At 39.5% G+C, this 24,285-nt stretch overlaps 1 protein-coding gene across 1 annotated transcript in view; it reads right to left on the bottom strand.

The window, feature by feature from the left end:
• Positions 1–5,175: 5,175 nt before the first annotated feature.
• The window catches only part of nup210 (nucleoporin 210), an 87,655-nt gene continuing 68,545 nt past the window's right edge, over positions 5,176–24,285 (bottom strand). The window contains exons 36-40 of the mRNA XM_051880497.1: positions 23,962–24,212; positions 23,614–23,818; positions 11,809–11,925; positions 11,608–11,682; positions 5,176–6,385 (exon numbers count right to left, since the gene is read on the bottom strand). Coding sequence (XP_051736457.1) covers positions 6,285–6,385; positions 11,608–11,682; positions 11,809–11,925; positions 23,614–23,818; positions 23,962–24,212 — 749 coding nt within the window. The 3' untranslated portion in view covers positions 5,176–6,284. The remainder of the gene's footprint in view (positions 6,386–11,607; positions 11,683–11,808; positions 11,926–23,613; positions 23,819–23,961; positions 24,213–24,285) is intronic.

Genomic DNA, 24,285 nt, shown 5'->3' with positions numbered 1-24,285 from the left:
GGACAGCCATTTTTAGGTCTCTCCAGAGATGCTCAATTGGGTTTAAGTCAGGGCTCTGGCTGGGCCATTCAAGAACAGTCACGGAGTTGTTGTGAAGCCACTCCTTCGTTATTTTAGCTGTGTGCTTAGGGTCATTGTCTTGTTGGAAGGTAAACCTTCGGCCCAGTCTGAGGTCCTGAGCACTCTGGAGAAGGTTTTCATCCAGGATATCCCTGTACTTGGCCGCGTTCATCTTTCCCTCGATTGCAACCAGTCGTCCTGTCCCTGCAGCTGAAAAACACCCCCACAGCATGATGCTGCCACCACCATGCTTCACTGTTGGGACTGTATTGGACAGGTGATGAGCAGTGCCTGGTTTTCTCACACATACCACTTAGAATTAAGGCCAAAAAGTTCTATCTTGGTCTCATCAGACCAGAGAATCTTATTTCTCACCATCTTGGAGTCCTCCATGCGGGCTTTCATGTGTCTTGCACTGAGGAGAGGCTTCCGTCGGGCCACTCTGCCATAAAGCCCCGACTGGTGGAGGGCTGCAGTGATGGTTGACTTTCTACAACTTTCTCCCATCTCCCGACTGCATCTCTGGAGCTCAGCCACAGTGATCTTTGGGTTCTTGTTTACCTCTCTCACCAAGGCTCTTCTTCCCCGATAGCTCAGTTTGGCCAGACGGCCAGCTCTAGGAAGGGTTCTGGTCGTCCCAAATGTCTTCCATTTAAGGATTATGTAGGCCACTGTGCTCTTAGGTACCTTAAGTGCAGCAGAAATTATTTTGTAACCTTGGCCAGATCTGTGCCTTTCCACAATTCTGTCTCTGAGCTCTTCAGGCAGTTCCTTTGACCTCATGATTCTCATTTACTCTGACATGCACTGTGAGCTGTAAGGTCTTATATAGACAGGTGTGTGGCTTTCCTAATCAAGTCCAATCTGTAAGACTTGATTTTCCTGCTAAGACAAAAACTGAGATCAAGCACCCTGCAATAAAGCAATAAAACTCATCTGGAGAGAAGATCTCAAAGAATAGCATAGGACAACGCCTTGCCCTCACACATCTACAGGATGCAATAGCCCTCCCCCCAACACACACACACCCTCCTTCCTTTCCCCCTGACTCAAGTCACTGAAAGTTCTCCAAGAAGTATAATGTATCTGGTGTATCTATTGTTTATTCCTTTCATGTTTGGTATCATTTTAAATGTCTCGGTGCGATTGGTAAAACGGTCTCAATTTCACAGCAGTCACTGGTATTATGAAGAAGATTGAAAACTAAGGATAATTCTGTTCTCCTTTTGGGTGTTGAAAAACCCACTCCTCTCCCCCAAAACAGGTGTTGGTGTAATAAATATTTACAACCCTTTTGTTCTGGTCTGTATATAAGGTAAAGTGCAAAGCAGTCATGTGGGATCATCTGTAGCCAGAAGCCCCTGTGCAGAGATGGGTGAATGTCTGAAGACATTCACACATCACTGTATGTATATACATTTCTTTGGGTAATTGATGTTATGCATTCATTATTTCTGAACTGGCTTCTAATTGTCTAACTGTAATGTAATTGGCATGATACATTTTTACTTGACAAATAAAATATTATATTTGGTTTATTCTGTATTATTCTTAATTCATTATTTCTAGTAGATTAAAGCGAAGGTATTACCGCAAATCTGTGTTCAGGAAAGATCATGCGGAAGGTTTAATAGATGGAGCATAGGGCACATCAATTAAGTCCATTTCGATTTCTGACTATCGCTGCCTTAAATAAGTTGCAGTTTTCGTAAATATATAAAAACTATGCTTTTTGTTACGAGTAATTAGAGCGCGACCGACTTAAAGGTAGTTATTTACCCTGCATCCAATGTTTAAGGTCAGAACTGAAGAGTTTGTGTCCGGGAAGAGCACTCAAGTCGGCCGAAGTGACTTTTCTGAAGCGATACCGGGACTGCAGTGAACGAATAATTTAAAATATAAGATAATCAGAATAATCAAAAATCTAAATTAATGCATAACCAATGGTTCATTTCTAATTGGAAACTCAACCTAAGAATGAGTAACATTTGAAATTGGAGTAAGATTAAACGAGTGAAATTAAGTGAACTTCACAGAAGCGCTGAAAAGACATACACGCGTTAACCTTCGCCCAGGCCGTCGGATTCCGTTTTTGGGCCGATGCAGGGTTCCTTACAAATCAGTATAATCAAACACAGCTGGACTCAAATGAAGGTGTAGAACCATCTCAAGGATGATCAGAAGAAATGGACAGCACCTGAGTTAAATATATGAGTGTCACAGCAAAGGGTCTGAATACTTAGGACCATGTGATATTTCAGTTTTTCTTTTTTAATAAATCTGCAAAAATGTCAACAATTCTGTGTTTTTCTGTCAATATGGGGTGCTGTGTGTACATTAATGAGGAAAAAAAATGAACTTAAATGATTTTATATGCAATTCAATGATAATTGGGAGATGGAAAAATAAATGTTCCCCAAAAGCCTGTCATATTCGACATTTACATTAACATGAAAAAATGTAAAAAGAAGTTTTAATTTATTACATTAAAAAAATGGTGTATGAATATGAATAATCGAGTTGCTTCAGTCCAGTAAATGTTTATCTTACATTTACTTTATAAAAATCATTACACATTTATAAGCAAAAAAGACTTGATTAAAAAAAAGTATGAACTGTCAATCAGAGGACAGAAGGAATGAAGTAGATTATGTACAACAGGTTTTTTCAGCAAAGTTTTGGTCATATTGATAATTTATAGGCCCTAGAATTTTGCGTATTAAACATGATACAGTAGGCTAATATATTCATAAATTGGCATCATACTTATTGTTCAACAGAATTTTACAAAGAATGTTTAGTTTAAGTTATGAGAAAATAAATGTTTTAAAAATGTAGCTTGCCAAACAAGCATTCTTTTTTCAATTAATTTATATACTCAAAGAGGCAACTATCCTGGAGATACAAACATTACAATAAAAAATAAAAGTCATGTTTAAAAAAAAAAAAATCATGAAATTGTATTATTTATGTCCTAATTAGATGGAAAATAAATTAATTTTCTGATTTCTCTTTATGGTCTTGCCCTTTTTAGGGCTAGTATGAAATTTAACTGTGCTGAATTAACTTGTATGAGTTTTCATTATAAATGAATTCATAAATATTGTTTATCACTTATTGTTTATCAGAATGTGTTACAAACGATGTTTATTGTATGTTGTTAGAGAATAAAATATTTTAAAATAGTTTAAAATGTTGTAAAAGGCATTACCAAACAAGAATTCAGTTTTCAATGAATTTATACTCCCAAAGTGGCAACGTATCCTGGGGGATACAAACATTAAAATCAAAATGATCATTTTTTTCAAAATATGACTTTTAAAGTTGTATTATTTGTGTCCTAATAAGATGGAAAATAGCAATAAATTAACTTTCTAATGTCTCTTTATGGTCTTGCCAACTAAAGGGTTAAGGACCTGGATAACGGACAGGCCGTTGCAGAGCTGTGCTGCACCACAGATCTGGCTCTCCGGGCCACCAAGCAAACTGCTGCAGCGATTGGTCGCACTATAGTGGCCACGGAGAGACATCTGTGGATCAATCTGGCCGACACTGGGAAGAAAGAAAAATGCTTTCTTCTTGATGTGCCGTTTGGCACATCTGTCAAGGTGGTGGTCGATAGGTTTAGAGAGGCGAGGGTGCGTTCTGCAGCTTTCAAGAAATTTGCAAGAAAAAACCTCGGCGGGTCCTGGGCCGTCTGGGTCTGCACGCCACAGACAGGCCCAGAAACAGAGTGTCACCTCTCGGCTACTCCTCCTGATACCAGGAGTAAGGCCCAAAAGTGGCGGGACTCGAGGAAAAATATATTTTTTTCGAGAGAGGTTATTGAAGCCAAGTGTTCGGGTAACAGAAATCCGCCCCACACTAGAGGGAAATAATATGGTTTGTGCCATGCTTCACACCAGGGCCCTGAACTGAACCCATGATGTTTTAATGGTTTCACATTTTCTAACATGTTCTGTTATTCTGATGGTTCGGTAAATACCTGTTTGTGATAGCATGCCAGGCGATTCTACTGTGTTATATAAAGCTGAGCTCTAGCTTTATGGTCTCATTTAGTTCGACCCTTTTGAGTCGTCTTGGTGAGCTGTTTCATTTCTGAGCCTGTTCGGCTGAGGCCCCCACTCTCTGGAGTCTCAGTGAGACAGTGACATCAGGTATTCGGCCCCCTTGTGGCCGCCTTGGTGATCTGTCTGTAAAATGGAGTTGGCTGAGGCCTTCTTTCATTTAGCTCTGGAAGCGAGTTTAATTTAAAAAGAAAACAAACTCATCTGAGCTCCCTTTAGACTAGAACATCAAGTGTTGGCCCTCTCTAGGCTATCTTGGTATCTGTCTTTCAGTTCTGTCACCTGAACTCTAAATTAAACAGTACACCAGGTGTCTGTTTGATTGCAGTTTAACAGAACATCCACTAATCTGGATTCATTTAGACAGTGTCATTATCTGGCCTTCTGTAAGCCGCCTTGGTAAATGGTCTATCTGTTGAGCATATTTGGCATCCTCTCGCAACAGAGAGTCTTTCTGCTGGGGCCTCCACTCATTCGAGCCCTAATTAGGCTGCTTTCAAGTGCGCCCTTCTTTAGCCGCCTTGATGAGTGGTCTATCTGTTGAGCATATTTGGCATCCTCTCACTACTGAGAGTTCTTCTGCAGTGGCCTTTGCTCACATGGGTTCAATTTAGACAGCGATATCAAGTTTTTGGCCTTCTGCAAGGCCGCCTGTTTAACCGTTTTAAAATTGATTGAGTTTGGCCTCCTCTCGCTATAGAGAGTCCTTCTGCTGAGGCCACAAATCATTTGAGCCCTGTCTAGGCTGCTTTTCAAGGTTGGTCTTCTTAGCTGTCTTGATGAGTGGCCTATTTGTTGAGCATGCTTGGCCCCCTCTCACTATAGAGAGTCCTTCTGCTGAGGCTGCCACTCGTTTGAGCCCTATCTGGGCTGCTTTTCAAGTTCGGTTTTCTTAGCCGCCTTGATTGCCTCACGGTCGCACTAGAGTGACGTCATGGGCTGTCGCAGGCCAATGCCATCGTCGTGTTTCTATTCTTACTTCAGACATCGTCACGCCAAGGCACCCCCCCACCCCAACCCCCCCCCCCCCAAAAATGCAGTCAGGTGATACTTAAAAAGAGCATTATTTAATGTTTATAGATCTCATGCAGAAAAAAGCACAATGTAAATACAGACTGTTTTCAAAGCACAAGCTATTATTTTTTTAAGGGAGGTATGATGGACAGAAGAGCAAACAATGACAAAGGCTCAGAAGTGGTTACATATACAGATTAAACTCATAGATTATGACATATCACAATTCCTCAATTTATTCAGTGCAGCAGTTCTATGAGTCACATTATGGCTCTTGCTTAAAGGCAGATACTAGAAGAAAACACATTCTTTATTAAAACAGGATTTCTGTCTCACTTAAACAGGTTCACAATGCAGAGGAAGCGGTCAAAATGGTCACAATCTTGAATATGACTCAAACTCACAGTAACAGAATTATCAGTATCTATTGTAGGACTTTTGAACAGCAAATTACCATGTCAAATGCTGCTGTAGGTTCAAGAGAATGCTAATTTATAGATTAATAGCCTGTCCTTTCACAACCACTTTACATCTGCTAAAGCAATTGAACTGAACTAAGCCCTTAAACATTTTTAACATTCACATCAATAACTGAAAGAAGCTGCACTCAACTCAAGAATTCTTCAAAATATTTAAAAATCAATATAATATTGTTTATGAAATTAAACTGGCCATTTATATTTTTGCAGATCAAACACTTGTAAGAGCACTTTGGACGGAATCAGTGGTTGCACTATTCACACAATAACATGCTACATAATCAAGCTGCAGTCTCACATTAGTTTTCAAAGGTTGTCCTGAGCTTCAAAGAAAAAAAAAAAAGACACACATTTAACATCACAACTCATTAAAATTCGAAAACTATGAAAACTATTGGAAAAAGGCTACTAAAAATAATAATAGCAATAATTATAAATGAAAGCACACATCAAACATTTAAATAATCAAATAAAAGCAGACAAAACTATGCAGCCCTGACATATTCAATCAGATATGCAGCATTTCAACAAACTTGGACTTAAATGAAAAAGCTATTATTTTAAGCATGTAAGCAATACTCTTGCACAAATATTTTCCAGCACGTTTATACTCCTGTATCCAATGGTAAGGCACTTTCTGCGGTCTTCAAGTGGAGAAGATTTATCAGGAGTTGTAGGCTGGTGAATACAAACGTAATCTTGGGCTTCCCTTCATGTCTGAAGACACTCTGTTATTAAAGGGGCTCTCAGTCAGCTTAGCGACACCTGAAAAAACAGCAGCATTTACAATTCTAAGTCAGTAATTAAAATCTACAGGAGGTTACAAATATTCCTAAACAACAGAAGAAATAATAATACAAGCAAAATGTGGTAAAGTCTATCAGATCATTTGCCATTTCTGTCTGTGTGTAAGTGTGCTCTGAACAACTCTGTTCATTAATCACAAGAATGATAGATTCTGCTGTCGGATAAAGATGTTGAGTAAGATAGTCAAACTCAGGCGTTGCTCTGTCAGTGGATATAAAGAAACAATAGGTTACTGTTCATAACTTTGTTTCTCTAAAACATTGAGTAGATGGAGAGATCCACCTATAGGAAGAGCATCCGTAACGGACCTCAAGCACCCAATTGAACCAAGTCTGGCTTTGACAGACAGAAGCGCGTGCCCAATGACCACTAAGGAACCACCCCTTACCAGAGTGCATAAAGCACCTGCATTCTACCTTTTCATATTTGCTTCTTGTGCAGCAAGCGTCAAGCTTGGAGGATCTCTCCACTCGATGTTTCAGAGAACTGGGTTTACAAACAGTAACCTATTGTTCTCTTTCATCATCTCATGTTTGAGATCCACCCATGGGAGATATGGACAGCTCCCCAGTAGCCCATTCACTCACAGCAAAGCCCTTAAAGCCAGAGGACAGTCACCTGGAAAGGCGGTGCCTGACACGTCACAAAAAAACAATCCTGGTAACATACTGGGGTGTCATACATGCTTAATAACATGAACAAAGTGCATGTTATTAGGGGGACGGGGTTATGATGCACCCACCCCCAGGACAGAATGAGCTAACGTTGTTCTAGCAACATCAAGCCAGTAGTATCTGACAAACGTGTGTGTGTGGGGAATCCCAGCTTACAGCAGAACAAATGTCCTGCATTGAAACTCCCCTACTTAGAGCCCAAGAGGCAGCCAGCCCAGAGTGAGGCCCCCTGAAGGCCACTCCTTCTGAAAGAACTGGCTCTGTCCACACACAGGACACAGAGCATTCAACCTCTGGGAGGAGAAAAGGGGTGGGTGAAAGGAGGATCAATCACATCACACATAAAACCTGGGAAGCATTTAGGCATAAGGGCTGGGTTAGGCCTAAGAAAACCTTATCGCCACTGAGAAATAATTTGCACAAGGAATGCAAATCACTGACACATTTGACTGAGGCCAGATCCAGGAGCAGGGCTGTCTTAAAAGACAGAAGCTTAAGGGAAATGTTTCCCAGGGGTTCAAAAGGCTATTGTGACAGAGCCTCCAGCACCATGGAGAGGTCCCATTCCGGCACAGATTTTCTAGACACAGGAAGGGAACGGCGAGCCCCCTTCATGAATCTATGAATGAGAGGGTGTTGCCCCACTGTTGTGCCATCAAACCCAACATGACATGCAACAACAGACGACAAATAAACCTTAGTAGTGGACAAAGACTTACTACCATCCATAAGGTCTTGCAAAAAGCTGGCTCCCATCACAACATTCCTAAAACACATGCCACTTACAGTCATACAGGGACCGTGTGAAAGAGGCCCTAGCATTCTGAATAATGACACATGGAGGGAGCCCCAAAGTGTTGACTTCCTGGGCGCTATGAGAATGAGAGTCAAGCTCTGAGTAGAGTAGGAATTATCAGGCAAAGGGGAGGGAAAGCTTAAAGCAGCATGTTGGGCCAAGGATGGACTAGTGCGTTCATGCTGAGGGACATGTCCTCGTCCCGTAGCCAGAAGAACATAGAAAAATCGGCGTTTTCGTGCAAGGCGCCTAGCTGAATCTCTCCCACAGTCAACCTGAGGTGCCAGTCTCCGTTAGGGTCTTGCACAACTTTCTCTTTTGAATCAGCTATAATCAGCCAATCGTGTATATATGTCAGGATCTAGAACCTGCTATTCTCAGCACGGGCTAAGCCCGCCTCCGAACATACAGAACACTCTTGGACTCAGAAGAAGCGCGAAAGGAAGAACTGTGAATTCGTAACATATGCCTTGGTAGGCGAAACGAAGGAATTTCCTGTGTTAAGGATAGATTCTTATGTGGAAGAAAGCATCCTTCAGATCAACTGATGTGAACCATTGTTCTGATGTATTGAGTGTGAGAGAAAGCTGTGTGTTAACTTTCTGAAGTTGTGTTTCCTGAAATGTTTGTTCAACAGATCCAAATGGGATGAAGGGAGTCATCATTTTTTGGAACCAGGAAATAACAGGAATAAAACCTCTGTTGGCACTTTACTGCCCCCTTCTCGAGAAGGGAGAATTCGATATGAGCGGATCTGTCCTCTGTGTGAGAAGAGATAAGTCAGCTGAAACGCTGGGGTTTTCGGCCAAACTGAAGTCTTCTGAAGCCCTTCATTACAGCACGAATCACCCATTCGGGGGCTGACACAGACATGATTTTCGCAAGACTTCCCACAGAAACCAGAGAATAGCTCAGAACTGCTGATGCAGCCGGTTCATTCATTTGTGATACAATGGCGCATTTAGTGGACAACTTGTGTTGCGTTGGGTGACGCGGGATTGCTGAGAGATGTTCTCTCTTTTTAACTAACATATTCGATTCGTTAGATTTTTTTTGTGTTGGGGAACACTGGGGCCGATGCCCTATTGAATTTGTGAGATGTAGGGAGCTGTGTGGTAACACTGCTTGTGCACACCTTCTCACTGTTTTTCTCTTTAGAACAGGCAAATCCCCCAAAACGTGTAGGAAGGGGGCACTCTAGGAAAAGTGAAGCCTCTTTGAACTTCAGGTGGGCACCCACTAGCAAGGGGAGGCTGACAAACAAATACCCTCCTTTTTTTGAACGGTAGAATTAGAAGAGTAGAACAGGCATCCAGCGGATTGGAGGAAGTGAAATTAGGGGGTTTCTTGGCCACGGCCACGGCAAAGGATGTTTTCCCCAAAAGTTTTGTAGGAGGTAGGTTACAGTCTTGCATGGGTGACTTGCCGCAAGGTTTAGCTCTGTTTAGACCCTGGAAATTCGACCCATGGCGGGCGGGTTAGATGGGCGTTAAGGGGGGAACCTCGTGTGGCACAGACTTTCGGGGAACACATAACTTAAACACCTCGTACTCTTTTTGTCATCATAGTGCTGCTACATCAGGGCGACTGGAGAAGAGGGCTTGATCGGCCTCCACTGTTGCTCCTGCGGCTGGTAAACCGAGAGTAGGGAGCTGTAAAAAGCTCTGAAGGCTAACGCAGAGGCTTTGTAAGAAGCCTGGTGGATGGATGCAGAGAAGTAATCCATTTTCCTTTTTTGGTGCAAAAATATTTTGCAAATGCTATAAATTAACTTCGAGAAACATAATATAAAAGTCTGAAACTGCTTTTCATGACCCCTTTAAGACATCTAAGGAGAGGGTGGAAAAAGGGTCCATTTATAATAAATTATATGACTGCTTTAACTGAAATAATACACATCCCTTTACTTCCTTTAGCACACAAAGAATTGTATTACACATTTTGCACTGCAAAAAAAAGAGGTCAGGGCCCGTATGTATAAAGCCGCTCAGAGTAAAATTTGAGTCTTAAGTGTGTCAAAATTCTAAGAATGATGTAATTTTACTCTCATTCCTAGACTTAAGAATAAGTATTAAGTAACAAGATGGCAGCAAAGAAGAGGAGAAACGCTCTCCAATAAAGATATGATGTATTGGAGTTATATGATGACATGGAGTTGATAAAATGATATAAACTTGATTGTCAATTCTTTTTGCAACTGACCTAATAAGAAAATGTAAAAACTTTAAATGTAATACATTTAATAAATATTACTTAAACAATAATTAATATGTTAAATGCATTTTAATACATTTTTAATGACTTTGAAAAAACTTTTTCTTAAAAAAAAAAAAAAAAAAAAAAAAAAAAAAAAAAAAACTTATCCTACTCTACAAATCAATGCTATGACTGTAGAAATGAAATGATAATGACCTTTTTTGGTGACTATAAGAATGCAGTAGTGCACAGGAGATGACTTGAACCCATCAGTTACAGTAAGCAGGCTCTTAAAAAGCATACTATTGCTAAACTTACCACACCAAACATAGTGGCCAAAACTGACGTGCAAAGGTTTTTTATTTTTATTTTTATTTTTTTAAAAATGACCCTACAATTTTGCTTAAACCATCAAAATATGAGGAAAATATTTTTATTTGTATGTTTATATTATTTAAATGTTATAAAATATGAGGGAAGAATAAAACACTAAACTAAGCAAATGTATTTATCTGTCAAAATTTTGGGCAAAAAAAAAAAAAAAAAAAGGAAAACTACAGCTACAGGTTACAGAAAAACAAAAAAAGCACACACTGACTACAACATAATCAGTTTTTAATATTTCATTGGTTCTCTTTTGTTTTTGCATGTGTTCATAATTTCTTTGCATGACAGCCTGGCCAAAAATAATTTTAAATAATTTGAAATTTCATTTCATTATCACACATGAAACAACTGATTTCCAAGCACAGCTACACGATATGCTTACATCTTTTAACACATTTTTTTTTAAATATTTGAATTAAGGTTAAAAGATGTCAATTTTCATATGGCTGGACATCACATTTGGCCCCTACTCTATGGCAGTTCATTGACTTTCCAACTGACCATCAAACCATGCGGCAAAAGCAAGCCACTTTTATGTTGATAGTGGGCTTCCCTGGAGTTGTTGGAGCCATTGATGGAACTCGTGTTCACATCATCGCTCCAATTGCAAATGAGGAGACATAAAAAGATTCCACACCATCAATACTAATTTGTGATTATTTTGCACAATGCAAAACTGTTTTTAAAAATAAATTAAAATATTAAAATGTTTCAGTGTCTTTTTAAATGATTTTTAAAAAAAAAAATTTAATAACATTAAATGATTGGTGTTGTGCTGCTGTGACTTCACCCTTGCAGGCTCTCTATTAGCTGATTCAGAGGTTGAGGGCGGCCATTTTGAGTTGACATCATTGTAGTCCTTAGTTCACAACACTTAAGTCAACACTTAAGAATCAGTCTTATACTTTATTAAAAGTTGCTTTTAGCTTCTTTATATAAGTCTCCTAGTCTTAGATAAGTCCTACTCTTTACTAAGAATTTTTTGACACTTAAGTCAAAACTTAAGACTATTCTTAAGAGCATTTCTGAGAAGTTTTATACATACGGGCCCAGGTGTTAATGAAGCAGCATTTATTTGGTTTATATTTGGTTACATTCTTGCAGGAGTATTTTCCAGATTCATGTACCTGTTGGAGGTGGAGTCTTCTGGATGAATGCAGGATGATTAACAGGATCTCTTGGAGAAAACAGCACATGGCACACTATAGAAAAAGACAAAAAAATTGTTATAAAAAGAAATATAAAAAGATATTAAAAAGAAGAAATAATCACTGTCCTAAAACCCATTATTCATGATATAAAGTGTTGCAGGATATTAAAGCATTTACCGATGATGACAACAGCAGTAGCAGCCAAGAGAGCGAATAAAGTGAAGAACATCACTTGATAGGAGTCAATAAACTGCTGAAGAATATTGGGCCCATCTGCTCCATCTAGCATATGTGCTGCAAGAAAAGGTGAAGAAGCATGTATTTGAGCAAAAAATTCAAAACAAACAAAGTGTCATATTTTTGTAAAAATGATCATTTTCAACCCTCATTCTGATCCTGTCTGAACAATGCATTTTAGGGGCCGTCTCCCTTAAGGCTTGGCCACTGTTATGACTGGCTAATGTCACTGCATGGGGAAACTATCCAACGTTATCTCGCTATTGCACAGTGTTTTAAAAACATTATCCATATAAAACCATGATTTACAGGCAAAGCATTATCAAACTGCTTACTTACACTTTGTGATGTCAGATCCAATACAGTTGGCGGTTTCATTTTTCACAATTTTCTTTGTGAACAATGCATTACATTAAGCCTCATTTAATAATGCAATTAAGTGCTTTGAAACAAACATATAATCCTCAAACGCTTTGGGATGCCAGTAAAAAATAAACAATTCATTTGTTCCTGACAACGGGGTCCTTCTGAAGGCTGTATAGAGAAGCTTGCGTCTGGTGTAAACCGGTGACAGCCATTATGCTACTGAATTCTAGTGGATGGGGCCTATAGTGCGATGATCTATAACAGGGGTGTCAAACATAAGGCCTGTGGGCCGAATACGGCCCACAAAGGTGTCCAATCCGGCCCGAGGGATGATTTGAACTATATGAAAAAAAAATTAAAAAAATAATAAAAAATAGAGATGCACTAGTCCACTGGTCATAAATCCAAACGTTTTTTTAGTTTTATTTTGGTCAATCTTTATTCTGGGCTTGCAAACAAAGTGCTTTGTAATAACTTCCCAAAATTTCATTTGTGTGGAAATATTTACGAAGACTGGAAACAGGACGTTAATACAGGCACACGCTGAACACGGACACAAAAAGGAGAACAAACGCGCCAGCAGAGAAAATACTCTACCATGCACAAGCTCAGTGTTCGCGAAAAATAGGAAGAATAATATAAATATAAATTGGGGTTGATATGAATGTATCTCTGAAGGGAACTGTCTTCAGAAAAGTTCTGATGGCTTTTCCTCTTATTTCCGTATAAAGTAGTAGCCTATTTGTCAGCGCTGCTTTGTGTATAGTGGTAACCATGGAAACGCTATATCACTGCTGTTCCATAAGCGCCACCTACTGTCAGAGAGTGGATCTGCATTTTCATTCAGTTCCTCTACTGATTTTGTTTTGTGCAGGCGTCTTATGTAGCATAATTTCACAAAGCTAAAGTCAGACCATGCTGTTTTTGCTGTTAATCTTGAAATTATTCAATAATTTAAATTAAAAACAACTGCTCATGCGCATAACATCTTTGTTGGGATTGTGATAAAAATGCAGTGTTTGCCTCTAATATCAAAGAGCTACACATTTTTTTTAACAAATAAACAACAAATAAATTTGCTTAAAAAAAAAACAAAAAAACAAAACAAAAACTGCAACTATTATCAGAATTGGCCGATTTTCCTTCTAAAAAAAATTGGAATTGGCCATGAAAAATCAAAATAGGTGTATCACTAATAAAAAAAAAAAAAAAAAAAAATTAAATAAAGCATTATTTTGAAAATCTAATAATAACTGCATTACTGCATCACAGCGGTAATGAGATGCCTACCGCGGTGTTGAGGTAATCACCGTCATCACCACACTTTTTTTTTGTATTTTATTTATTTATATATTTATTTTTGCTGGTGAAATATACAAGAGTGCATATGGTGTGTGTGATATGAACTATAAACACAATAATCATTGTTTATCATAATTCACTGTCTTCTGTCCTATGTTCAAGTGCTTCTGGAGAAATAAACAGCTTCGCGCAAGGGGGAGCGACAGTCCAAACATATGGGGGATTTATTTTGTGCGTGTGTCTGATTATTATTAATTAACTGCTAGGTTCCAGCACTTGTGATTTCTACAAATAATGTTCAACTAAAATATATTGTTAGACCAACAATATCTTATCAAATAATTGACGTTCAGACCCAACGTTCTTGGTTTTCTTCCTATTTATTAAATCCAGGCAATTGGTTGATAAAACATTGATTAAAATTAAGATACAATTTATACAAAATGAACTTCACTTTAAAGAAAGGCTTACTACAAAACAAAACTTAATGAAGTGGTCAAAATCATGTCTGACCCACTGCATGTCTCCCGACATATTGAGCATCTTATTAGCCTATCTTAGTCATGCTGTTCACTTTTCATAAATGAAATTTAAAAACTAATGTTAGGCTATAGTCTAATATTTAAACATAAATATGAAACTAAATAGGCTACGTTTTCTTTGACCCTCTGGCTGATGAATGCGCCGGCACGTTCTGATGGATTTTTCCTCATGACAGCTGAAACAACTTAAAATAGGCCTACTCCGTCATTTTTGGCGATACAGATTAGTGCAACTACAAATGGTCTACTTTTATTTGTGTACACTCACAATAAAAACAAAACCTTCTGCTTTTGTAAAATAAAAAAAATAAAAAAACATTGCGCTTTCATCTGTCTTTGAATCTTTCTGAAACGTCTAAAAAATGAACAAACTCAGCGAATAATTATCACAAACATGAAACATACGTCTAAAGAAAGCTTGAAATGTCTACTTTTAAATAAAACAATTCACATTTAAAACAAATATTCTCCTGTAATGTAATCTGTATGAAACTAAAGAGATGCACAATTTCTCCTGACTCATGTTGCAAATGTTAATGCTGCGAGGGTGTTTCTAATACAACGGCTGAGGGAGTGACGGCAAATTTGACATATTTCTCTCTTCTGATCAACGTAAGTAATATTTCAATATTTTTCCAATCTTTTGGAAAATTGTAAAAATTACATAACAAAAACTACTACTTATTGTATAGGCGTAATTTGCGGGTGGGATGTGTCTTGATCTCGGGGCACGGATGTATTAAAAAAAAAAAAAAAAAAAAAAAAAAATCCTATTGGACGGCGACAGCCTATGACGTCATCATTGCGCGACCCGGAAGTATATAAGGAGCGCCTAGAGAAGCAGTCAGTATCTTTCCGTCTTCAGGGACTGTTTTGTTTGAAAGAGCCAGTGTTCAAGATGGCGGCAGCGACGGCATCAGTCGCAGAGGGCTGTGACCCGTTACAGCAAACAAATATTAAATACGCGACAACTCAGGCATCTGCAGGTCTGAAATTTGTCAAGATTGCTGCAATATGGATATTTTACTGGCTCCAATTGTGTCTTGTGGCTGTCTGCCATAGCCGTCTTATATGAGCAACAAACAAACAAAGGACTAGTCCAAGATCCTCAATATCTTCAAGCATGTCAGCGCAAACTCTATCAAAGTCTGGATCATCGCCTACCGTCTCGGTTGGTTTCTTCTGCGCGCTTTTTGCTTTCATGGTGGGCCTGCATGCTGTCGGAGTCCCTGCTCCTGTTTGTGGTCGTCGGTCCTCCGGAGCGGCTGCTCTGCACGAGTGCATTCGACTTCCACCTACCCAGCCGTCGGCGGAGTTTTCCACACCGTACACCGGCGCATGCACGTCAATCGGCTGTTTACATTGTCCTTGTTGGGGGTTTGCACTCGAACATTCTGGCAGACCAAATTTCCATCAGCCATTGTTTTTTTTTTTTTTTCTCCACTCGAACTATTATTTTTCATCGGTGGGTAACTGATGTTAAATCAAATGACTCTGATAAAAATAAGTTTAAATATGTTTTAAACACATCAAGACTTTTAATAACTATCCTTTTATTTATTTGAAATGTTGAGCTCAATCCCGGACCTGACTCAAATATTTTCTTGATAAGTTTAGGTATATTGCATTTATGGGGACTAAATGCACATGCAAACTGCAACAGACTTTATACTGCTGTACTGCAACCTCCGTGTATGTTTTTACCAATAACTCGAAACTATTTACCCTGTTTCAGAATTCCAGCTCCGACTCTTGTTCCCCAATCTCTTGCTTGTCCGATAGTCAAAACAATTAAAGCACAAAGAAAAAATTTTCACCCAAGAAAAAGCCCAAATAACCTAAGTCAACTTGGTAGCACTAGAGGCTTTAAAATCTGCCACTTAAATATTCGAAGCCTTGTTCCTAAAATAGACGAATTTAAAATCATGCCTGAGCAATCGAAGGCACATGTAATGGCAATCTCAGAATCATGGTTAACTCCTAGTATTCCTGATTCTTTCCTTTCCATAGAAAATTATAAATTGTATCGTAAAGACCGTACTATTAAGACTGGTGGTGGAGTGGTCTTCTATGCGAGTCAGAATTATGCACACCAAATATTAAAAGTTGAGACTGAAACTTTTAAACTGGTAGTACATTTTACCCCCCAACATGCAATTACTATTATTGTGACTTACAAGCCCCCTAATGTCACTGTTAGTGCTTATTTATCTCAGCTTTCTAACATAATTAAATCTGTTACAACAAAAGAGCTTGTAATTCTGGGTGATATCAACCTTGACTGGAATGACGGTTCATCAAAATCTTTGAAAGCCATTGCAATGAACGGACTTTATCAATTAATCAAGGAACCAACAAGAATTTGCAAAACACGTAGCTCAATTCTAGATCTCATCTTTACAAATCAACCTTCAAAATATGCAATGTCTGGTGTTATAGATTCGGTTATTTCAGATCATTTTCTCATTTATGCAGTTAGGACAATCTTAAAATCCTCAAAAACTCATGCTCCTCACTCTGTACCATTACCGCAATTTAATGTGGAATTTAGTGTTACTGATTGGAGCAATGAGATGTCAATGGAAAATCCAGATTAAATTCTAACGCAATTTCACACTAAACTTCAGAAAATACAGAATAAGTATACCACTACCAGCAAGGTTCGACCTAGGCAGCGTAAACTACCATGGATAAATTCTGACATATTGCAACTCCTTAAACAGAAGGCCTCTCTCCTTAAAATATATAGGTTAAGTTGAACATCGGAGAGTAAAAATAATTTCATACAAATTAGAAATAAATGTACAGCTGAACTGCGTAAGGCTAAGGTGGTCTATTTCCAACAACAGATTACACTATCCGCTATTAACCCAAAGACGTTATGGCAGACCCTTAAAGTCATCACCGGCGAAAATGAGAAGAAAAAATGTCAATATTCAAACTTTCCCTACAGTGTACTCTTATCTCAGATTCAGAAAAGATTGCAAGTGCTTTTAATGATTATTTTGTATCATCTGTTAAAGAATTGGCAACCAATTTTACAACAACTTTCTTCTCACCTGTTCTCTCTCTAACACCTGATCAGTTCTCATTTTCTGAGATCTCACAGAACGAGGTAATAAAAATATTGACTCATTAAAAAATTCTCATGCCTTTGATATTTATGGTTTAAATACTTTATTTTTGAAGACTCATGCTGATAGCCTTATACCTCTTTTTCAGCATTTAATTAATCTTTACATCAGGTTTTCGATCTTTCCTACTGATTAGAAAAGAGCACAAATCACTCCAATTTTTAAATCTGATGATCCTCCTCTTGTTTCAAATTATAGACCTATAGCAATACTCCCAGCAATGTCGAAGTTGCTTGAAAAAACCTTGCTTAACCAGTTAATTTCTTATCTAGAAATTAATAACTGGCTCAGCGACTGTCAACACAGTTTCCGTACTAAGCGATCTACCATGTCGGCATTACTATTCTTTACTGAACAAATACGTAATGCTCTTAATAAAGGTCACATCACTGGAGCTGTTTTTATTGACTTTCGTAAAGCCTTCGACACAGTGAACCATCAGATCTTGCTTAAACTTTATTCATTTAATTTGTCCTCATCTGTGATAGAAATGCTTTATTCTTTTTTGACAAATAGGTCGCAAGCTGTTAAAATTAATCATGTAACATCTCAATCTTTAGTCTGTGATATGGGTGTTCCTCAAGGCAGTATTCTTGGAATTTACTTTTTCTTTATATTATTGCATTAAATACATTAATGATCTTCCTCAAGTGTGTAAACACTTAGAATGCTTACTGTATGCTGATGATACTGTGATTTTTTTTTTTTGATGTCATAAATTCTAAATTAACATTTGATCTTCAGGGTTTACATGACTGGTTGAAAAAGAACCACCTGACCATCAATGTAAAAAAAAACTGAATGTATGTACTTTCATTCAACTAGAAAAAGTCTTATGCTGATTCTATTACTTTTGCAAATCAAGATCTTGTCACTACAAAGACTTATAAATATCTTGGTGTGTTACTTGATACACATCTTACATACCGGGATCACATTTCTAATTTAACAAAAAAACTGAATCAGAAACTTTATGTGTATAACAAGATTAGATCATATCTTTCCTTTTCTGTTTCTGAAACTTATCTACATGCAATTGTGTTTTCAACAATGTCTTATTGTCTTCCAATCTGGTCTCTTACCACTAAGGAAATTACTGAACCAATAGCACGATTATACAGTCAAGCTCTTAAGATCCACAGTAATCTTTATTGCTCAAACGCTCTGACTTTCCAGCACTATATAAATAGTCACGCTATTACATTTTATTTTCAAATTCAAAATGCCACTTCACCAACACTTGCTGCACTTCATCTGTTATACAATATGAGACCAGTACGCCTCACTAGGTCAGTTTCACAGGCACTTATACCAGTCCCTCCATATAAAAACAACTATGGTCAGAAATCCTTTTTTTACACATACACCAAAATTTGGAATGATATTCCACGTCACTTAAGAAAAATACCATCTATTACATGTTTCAAAAAGGCATACAAACTGTTTCTTCTACACTTGTAGTCACTGATCGTTTATTTATTGCCCTACTTCTGTTTGCAACGTTTGTATTGTTGTTTTTAGTTGTTTGCATTTGTTTAGCCTGTGCTAATGTTTTTTGACCTTGTGTTGTAAATTGTGTTTTATGTTTATGTTCTGCAGAACAGGAACCTGCTGGAAACCAGTTATTAAAATTGAGTCAGGCCCGTTTAAATTGTACCTTAATATTACTTTTAAACCTCTCCTGTATAATAAATGAAATGAAATGAAAGCAAGCGATATCAAACCGGTATTAAGGTAAGACAAATTATGTCTGACAAACGTTTCAGGAAATGTGTGCATCTGTGTCCCATAGTGTTGACATCTGATCACACACAACTTTTAATGTTGTCTTTTATGAGAACAAAAGATCATGTACAGGCAGTTCTTGTGGGATCTGTCTTTTTATTGTGAGTGTGTTTTACTTGTAAAATGCTCCACTCTCTTCTGGTCTTTTCCTCGAGAGGAGAAGGACCGGCAGCTCCACCTAATGGTTCAGGTCTTACTCTTGCTGAGGCAGAGTAGAGACTAGATCATGGGGTTCTCAGCTGGAGCTTGTTGAAGAGTTGAAAGGGGTGAAATTCCCCACGACCTTCGACGGCTGACGGGAGAGAGCTGCGGGATTATGATGATGTGTTGTCTTTGACATCATTAGATTCAGCAGCAATTGCTCTTCTTGTTCCAAGCCAAACAAGAGAGCAGGAGATGGCTGATGAGGATAAAGATGAAGATGTTGAGCCTCCTGAATCCTCAAAGCCACCCTGCTCCCACATATATACAGCTGTTTGAGATTATGGAACGCGCCTCAAGCAGACTGCAACTGCCAGTGGAGCAGGTTAAGAAAGAAACCGCTCGCGGCTTGTTCGACGAACGGTTCCTTTTTTGCCATAATCCTCCAGCCAGCGTAAGCTTTCCATTCTTTCTTGATCTTCATACTGAGATCGAGAAGGCATGGATGAACCTGTATTCAGCTCGCATTCATCAACATCAGCAGGTTAATTCGCTGGTGTTGATGGAGTGAGTATGGGTATGCGTCGATGCTTCCTACTGACGAAATGGGTGCAACTATCTCGTGAAATAGGCAGGCTCCAACGCTCTATACGCGGCAGCAGGTCAGGCTGGTGTTGCTTTACACACAATGTCTGTTTGTAAGCATATCAGTTGGACCTGCTGAAATTGGCTTGGTAGGTCTTTTTACATTTATAAAAACATTGGTTTCCTGTATAGGATGCAGTTTAAGGGCCCTGAAGTTCCATTAGGTTGGCTGGAACGATATTATTAAGGGTAGTACTTTGTTTGTCCCCTTTATAGATGTGTTGGCTTCATTCTTTGCAGAATTCACTGAAGACAATGAAGCTACCATTCATATGTATTCAGATGTAGGCTTTAACTAAGCCGCACTGTTAGCCACCTTATGGTAAATTAGCTTTCTCCTCTGGTAAATGCTAGAGTTTTGAGATTAGCTTTCACTAACTTCAGATAGATCTATGTTCAGCGTCGGCCTTACAGGCCGCCTGACATTGTGCGCTTGGTTTGAGCTCTGCTCCTCTGAGCTTTATTGTAGAAATATAGTATTCTCAGAGTTTGCCTCCTCTCAGTTGAGAGTTGTTGGTAGAGGCTATTGTTTCTTAGCCCCAGGCAGATCTATGCTTATGTGTTGGCCTTATAGGCCCACAGCTATAGCTGGCCTAGGCTAGAACTAGGGTTTAGGCGGTCTGCTAGAATCATTTTTACACCCTTTTTATACTACCCCTGTTATGTGAGTGTAGTTTTTCCTAGTTCTGGCCTCCTCTTATCAGAGTTGTCAGGCCAAGGCCCATTGTCCCTTTGGTGTAGGTGCAAAATAGATAGCAACTAAGGTAGCAGACTATTGCTAAGTCTCCCTGGTGCCATTGTCTCAGGCGGCGTAGGCCCCTTTTCACTATGTGAATAGAAACTTTGTTGCTGTGGCCCCGCTCCCCCAGAACTATCTTAGTGGTACTTTGACTTCGGTTTTTCCCTTGAACTATGTTCAAGCTTGAGTGATATGGTTGTAGCTTTTTATTTAAGCTCCTGTTCCCTAGGGTTCGGTACAGATTGTATCTGTTTTTGGTGAGAATTTCTGATGTGAAGTACCCACCCTGTATTTTTCAGGGTTGGATTAATAGTACTCCCTTGTTATTCAAGGTTATTGTACTTTATTACTTTAGTTCTGATTCCTGCCCTACACTATGTGAGCTCAGTAAACTCTAATACTGCCACAGGCTAGCACCCGTGTGTTCTGGAGTAGTAGGCCTGACTTTGGCCTCCTTAAGATTATGGTGACGTAGTTTGTACTCCCCTTGCTGAAAGGGTAAAAAGTGTTTTTACTGAGTATATTACCTGTTGGAATGTATAACCTCAGGTTGAGTTAACAAAGTTAACCTCACTACATAGTTTGGTTTTCATATATGGCTCCCTTAGAGCTCGAACACTGCCACAAGCTGACACTCGTGTTGTTTGAAGTAGAAGGCTCCGTTTGGGCCTCCTTCAGAGCACAATAGCTTGTTGTATTACAAGTCTTGTTGGTAGATGTTTTAGTTATAGTTTGCTCACTTGGAAACTAGCACTGCCACAGGTTTATGCCCATGATCGTTTGAAGCAGTAGGCCTGTTTTTTGGCCGCCCTCAGAACATGGTAGCTTAATATTCTCTGTACTCCCCTTACTTTAAGGGTTAATGGTGTTTTTACGGAGTACATTGCCTGTTGGAATGTGTGGATAAAATTAAGCTCAGGTTGAGTTAAATAGCTAACCTCACTGGATAGTTTGGTTCTCATATATGGCTCCCTTAGAGCTTAGACACTGCCACTAGCTGACGCCACGTGTCTTCCTGGAGTTGCAGGCCCTGTTTGGGCTTCCTTCAGAGCATGATGGCGTAAGTTTGTAAAAAGTGTTTTTACTGAGTACATCTTGTTGGAATGTGTTGAGGTAGACTGTTATGTGGGCACTCTACAGTCTTATCTGCTAGTTAAACTCGGTTTCAATCAGAACGAGTTCCCATGTTTTGTGGGCTCTTGCATTATCAGCAATTGAGTTGCTTTAGGTGTGTGGCCTTCACAGGCAGCCCTGTAAGCGAATCCCCCCACATCTGGTCAGTGGTTCAAGGCCTCTCTGAGGCCTCCCTGTTGAAGACCAGCCCCTAGGCTGGTTAGACTCCCCTTGTTTGGGTCCCTTTAGAGTGCACAGCCTCCTCAGTGCAAATAATCAAGCGAAGAGTAGATCCTAGGATTGAGCAGAGTTTTACTCCCCTCACTGGTAAGGGTAAAAAGGGCTAAGCTGAGTCCTGCTCTCCAGGATGCCTGTCTCTACGATCTAGTCTGAGTTGGTTACTGCCTCTTTGCAGTCCCTCTCACTGGATATCTTCTCTGAAAAATGTGAATTGAGACTCTGTGATCAGGTTGTTGGCCAAGACTAGGTTTCTGTTAGACCAGGTCGGCCTCCCTGGTGGCAATCAGGGTTGAGTACGTTCCCCTGACAAGTGACTGGCTAGGGTTCCCTCGGGGCCCCTGGCTACATTCCCTTAAAGGTACCCTCTTTTCTTTGAAAAGAAGCTTGGTTCCAGAAGTTTCTGTGGAAGGCCTCTTTGAGGCTTATAGCTTGGGCTGTTGGCCATAGTGAATGCTGTCACTGACAGCCTATGTATGAACTGTAGGGGGAGTGGTTCTGGCATTTCAGTTGAAACTGCTAGTTCTGACGTTTGTCTATCCATTTTTTGGCATGCACTCCCTTCAAGCATGGCGGCGTTGGTATATCATTCCCCAAAGTGTGTCAAACGCAGTGTTGAGTTCCCTTTTGAAAGAGAACAGGGAACAAGACACTGCGTTACCTTCCATGCATCGGGGCTGCCTGCTGAACAGTCCCTTTAGACAATAAGGTACTGACTGCTTCTCTAGGCGCTCCTTATATACTTCCGGGTCACGCAATGATGATGTCATAGGCTGTCGCCGGCCAATAGGATTGTCGTGATTGGATAATTGTTTTCAGACACCAGTTCACGAGGAGGTGTTCCCCAAAGCGTGTTAAACACAGTGTCTCATTCCCTGTTCTCAGGGAACCATGGCTACATACATAACTTGAGACGTTTTTGCTCGTTGCCGCTGTTATCAGTTCTCTTGGCGCTCGTGCACAATGCGCAGTCTTTACACAGATGATCTGAGTGCTTCATTCTGGTAAAAGCACAAAACAAAATTCACACAAACATGTCCTTGCTCTTGATATATACAATCACTGATGAACACCTTTGGATTTAATGAGAAAAAAAAAACTACACGAGGACGGAATTATTCAAAGTTTCAACAAGTTGCATTTGGCGAGTGCGTTTATATCCATGGACTGCGGTTAACCGCCAAACCGCGGGATTCGTTGCTTCATCACCGCGGTAAGAAAAAACCCCATACCGTCACAGCCCTAATTAATTAATTAATTAGGCCCACACATGGTTATTTTTTTCCAATCCGGCTCTCAACCCAAAATGAATTTGACACCCCGATCTATAACTATTCATCAATGTCTTGCCCTAGAGACAGTCATATGCAAATGTCTTTGCTTATGTGACATCACAAATCCCACAACAATCTAACAAGCCATTTTTGGAGCTTGGTTTAATAAATGCTGTTATCTGAGTAGGATGTTTTAAGCTAAGAATCTTGCAGAGTGTTTTAATGGTACAAAGACCTTGCATATGTTAAAGGATCAAGGATAATTAGATTTCTCATGTCATGACCCCTTTAACTACATAGTAACTACATGGCTACTGCATAATTATATCTTCTGAAACAGCTGCTTTTGGGCATTCAATTGCATAAATAAATATATAAGATATAAAAAGAATATATTACTTGTTAATGAAGTCTTAACCATAAAAAAATTTCCTACTATGCTTTCAGACTGATGTAGAGGAACAAACCTTGCACAGAATTGCCGCTGGCTGCTAGATGCATGACAGACACTGGGATGAGCAGCACCTGATCACTGGATACGCTGCTTATAGACACAGATGTCGTCAGAGCTCCCTGCGGGTTCACGACACTAACCGTGTATCTGATATAGCTTGGAAAGCTCTGGGAAACCTCCTTCTGCTCGATCACAACTGCAGGAGAACTGCTCTTCGCCTAAACATCAGATCAGATCCACATGCACACGTTTGGTGAATACACTAATGCTTATTTGAGCAATCTCAGACACATCAGCAAAATAACTGTCATTTCACCTTTCAGACACAAATAGCAGATAGAGACAAAGGTGCAAACATTACGTCTAGCTTCTGCAGAGCGCCTGGTGTCCCATAGATGGTCAGATCAGCAGATGTGTGCTGATTACTCAGGATGATGTCCGTCTGATCAGCGTAGATCCCTGGATTGACAGGCAGCCTAGCGCCGATCTGCTGTCCGGTGAAGTGATCGCCCTGCACACCGGCCGTGACCTCCACGTCAGTCATAGACATGCTCAACACCTTCACCTGCTGGTCACTCATGGGCTTAAAGCTCAACGCACAGCTGTAGAAACCTGACGTTCACAGGAGATAAAGATGACAGGTTTAAAACATTTATTTATTAATTTAAATGCCTGAAGTCCAGTG

Source organism: Ctenopharyngodon idella, chromosome 22 (assembly GCF_019924925.1).
Source record: "Ctenopharyngodon idella isolate HZGC_01 chromosome 22, HZGC01, whole genome shotgun sequence".
Lineage (NCBI taxonomy): Eukaryota > Metazoa > Chordata > Actinopteri > Cypriniformes > Xenocyprididae > Ctenopharyngodon > Ctenopharyngodon idella.
This window is presented reverse-complemented; position numbering and strand designations above follow the sequence as displayed.